The 3524-nt window shown below is 35.6% G+C and overlaps 1 protein-coding gene across 1 annotated transcript; it reads right to left on the bottom strand.

The window, feature by feature from the left end:
* Positions 1-345: 345 nt before the first annotated feature.
* Positions 346-1616, bottom strand: LOC21398931 (transcription factor IBH1). Its single transcript, XM_010102519.2, has 2 exons — positions 804-1616; positions 346-415 (listed from the first exon to the last, which is right to left on the bottom strand). The coding sequence occupies exon 1, from the start codon at positions 1373-1375 to the stop codon at positions 815-817; it is 561 nt and encodes a 186-aa protein (XP_010100821.2). The 5' UTR covers positions 1376-1616; the 3' UTR covers positions 346-415; positions 804-814.
* Between the last annotated feature and the right edge of the window lie 1908 nt (positions 1617-3524).

Below are 3524 nucleotides of genomic sequence, written 5' to 3'. Positions count from 1 at the left end.
AGATTTATTAGTACTTTTGTTATGATCTCTCTCTTTTATGAAAAATAAATGCGAAAGATCACTTATTTAGTCTAGAGAATATTTTAAGGATGTCTTCTTCACCAAAAAAAAAAAAAAAAAGGACAATATAAAAGAAAGAAATATGAAGGATGATGAATTTTCATCAATGAGAAGGGATATTTATTTTAAAGAAACGACTAGAATATGTGTATACTAGATACAATAGCCATATATATCCATGGAGGTATCTCTTATCGACAATTAATTTATTGGTAATTTTACGTTTCGAAACAGTCACATTACATTACTAGCTCTAGCCAGATTTCACTTAGAAAAAAGAAAAGAAATTAGAGAAAAAAAAAACTCTTGGTTTTTCCGAGCTGCAACACTAAAAAATCAAGTGTATATTAAGTTCCTGCACACCAAAAGGTTAAAATCAGAATAGAACAAAACACCGTGAACATCAACATACAAGTACTAATTAATATTGAAATTGCCAGTTTAATCTCTTGGTACAATATATATAACACAACAAGTTATTTAAATATGATATATATGCAATATTTCAACATAAATATGTATATATATATATATATATATTTCTATCCCATATCTTTAAACTCAAATGGAGCTAAATCTATAATTGATTTTATATAGCAGAAAATATATAGAATATTGTAAATTTATATATTGTGGATGTAGATAGATAGATAGATAGATAGACAGATAGATAGATAGATAGATAGATAGATAGATAGATAGATAGAGAGAGAGAGAGATGAAACGTCAAAAGTAAAAAGTACGTGACTGATGATCAAGCAGAGGCAAAATCGGCGATTCTTTTCATGAGCTTTACTTGGGTGGCAAGACACTTTATGTAATGGGCAGTCTCGTCCAACAAGTTACACATGTCCATGGCTTCACCACCAGGCACAAGCTTCCGAAGCTCGTTGGCTTTCCAACCAAGTGCACCATTATTTATACTCTCCTGATCCTTACAATTACGATCATCTGATGATCTCTTAATATTCCTGATCATGGTAAAAGTAGTACTCTTGCCTCTAATTCTTGTCCCTGCAGGACAATATTTATAATATTTGTTACCAAAATTAATCCTTTCTTGGTCTCGGATTCTCTGAAGCAAAGCTCGGCTCCAAGCTCTCCTCAAACCAACCGCAGAAGCCATAGACGCGTCAGCAGCAGACTTGACCTTGAGATATCTCTTGTAAATCTCCGTAGGAGAAGAACGAGAAAGTAGAGATGTGGCCAGTTTTTGCCTGTTTATTCTCTTTAGGGCTCGAATAAACCCTTGGACGAATCTGTACTTGTAACTAGTACTGGAAAAGCTTAGAGACAACCGCTGTGGATTCATCATGAGGCCTTTGGGAAGGATATTAGGGCTTTCTTCAGGTGGGTTTTTTTTTTTTGGGAGATCAGCTGAGAACTGAGAAAAAAACCAATTACCAAAAGACTGACAAACCGTTAAGAGATGTAGAGACTTTCTTCTGACAAATCAAAGCTTATAAGGGGTGCTCTTATTTGTGCTGATCGATCGCTGATCTCTGATCTCTCACGGCTCACAAGGACAAAAGGTAAGAATCCAGTTCTGACACAATTATTATGTGTTTATCTGAGAGAGAGAGAGAGAGAGAGAGATTGAAAATGGAGGGTTGTGAAGAAGGATGCTAGGTATTATAAGAATTGTTAAAATGAAGTGGAATATTGGGGATTTATGAGGTGAAAAAGTGGGGTTTGTGGGGGCTAGGGTGGGGCCAACCACCATATGAACGCACATGGTTCCATTACCCACTTGGATAGTGGGGCCCTTTTATCCCTTTGCTTTGTTCTTTTTTTCGGTTTAGATGAGGCCTTTCCTAGTAACAATTGACATTTTAGTTGTTCATCTGTGTAATGTATTCCATCAAGTTTTTGTATTCTTCGTTGGGTGACCAAATTGTGGGGGCCGGCGGCAAAGGGTGGTAGTGGTGGCACAATGTGTCATTGATGGTGAGGTATCAATTAAATTAACTAATTAACGTTCCTAAAGAATATCATACATACATACGGTGGCCTACAAGCAAAATATTACTGTGGCTGGATTTGTAATCAAAGGTTCAAGCGAGTCTCTCAATTTAAAGTGTTAAAACCATACAAAATGTATCATCACTGCTAGCTAGTACATTCTGTGGAACTGTGATAACGCACTCCTCGTCAAGGAGTGGGGCCTACCGTTAAGACGTTCAGTTAAATGTGTCTGGGACATCTCATTTGATAACGCACAGGGAGTGCTTATATATATATATATATGTTATTTTGTGGTGATGGCCTTATAATAAGCATTGGAATTGTATCAATCAATTTTAATGGAAAAATCATACTTTTATGTCTAATATGTAAATATAGGATCATCGAAGGTATTCTTCGAGTATTTCGAGCAAATAAAAGTCGCAGATCAAAGCTTGTTAATCCTGACATTATATTACAGGTACGGATTTGATACCAAGCAACTATATAGAGCTATAAGGCTTTCTTCATAGTGATCGCAAGCTGCCAAAATATGTAGTGGGCAATTTCTCTCTCTCTCTCTCTCTCTCTCTCTCTCTCTGAGGTTAAGCACCGAATAGATTGTTCTAAATTTATACACAAACCTGAAGCATTTAATGCCCTAGCTAACTGAAGCAATAAATTACGTTGAGCCAGATATATTTCAGCGACCAACTAGTCCTAAATTATCAGGAATGAAATTTGACGTAGAAATCACTTTTCTTGATCTAGAAAAGGACAAGTGCTCCGGTACTATGTATGTAGAATCTTACAATCAGTCGAAAGTGAAACAATTACCATCTTTGTCCTAGTTACTAAAAGTCCAAGATGAGTTTCCTTGATGACAAATTAAAGCAATGGTATTTTTCCAAGGACCACAATCAAGTGGTATTAATTGAAGCGACAACTTTCTGGCCTGACTTTCAGCTTATCAAGCTAGCTAGCTAAACAGTAAGTAAAGGTTGGTCTTAACCAAATAATATTAATTCAAATTATCACTTCGAGTTATTATTCATAATAGATATTGTTTTAACCTCTCATATTCAAAAGATACCAATCATTTTGGCTGCATGTGGCGTGCTCTTCCTTATTACACTTTGATCATGAGTTGTTTTCTTCTGTTATTAATTGCCTATGACTTTCTTGACAAAGAGATTTAAAGAAAGGGGAGAGCAGTACCAATATTGACAAGTATAAGATCTCGCCGGAAGGCAGAATTATATTTGCGCCAACCTGGGGAGGATCTAGGGTTTGGCTGGCCAAACACAGCCATCGGCTGTAGATATAGCAGTGGGTCTAGGCTATATGTATAAGGACTACCATTAATGATACATCATGAGAAGAATTTATACCAATTGGGTCGTGTATGAATGATGTATATATGTAGCATATACATATAAGGGAAGTGCAATTTTAATAGTTATTTTAATATTTATTTATCGGTGGCTATTGTCATTTTTCATCGTGTGTAATATAGATTA

This window comes from Morus notabilis, unplaced genomic scaffold (assembly GCF_000414095.1).
Source record: "Morus notabilis unplaced genomic scaffold, ASM41409v2 Scaffold52, whole genome shotgun sequence".
NCBI classification, from domain to species: domain Eukaryota; kingdom Viridiplantae; phylum Streptophyta; class Magnoliopsida; order Rosales; family Moraceae; genus Morus; species Morus notabilis.
Note: the sequence above shows the minus strand (reverse complement) of the source record. Positions and strands in the feature narration are given on the sequence as shown.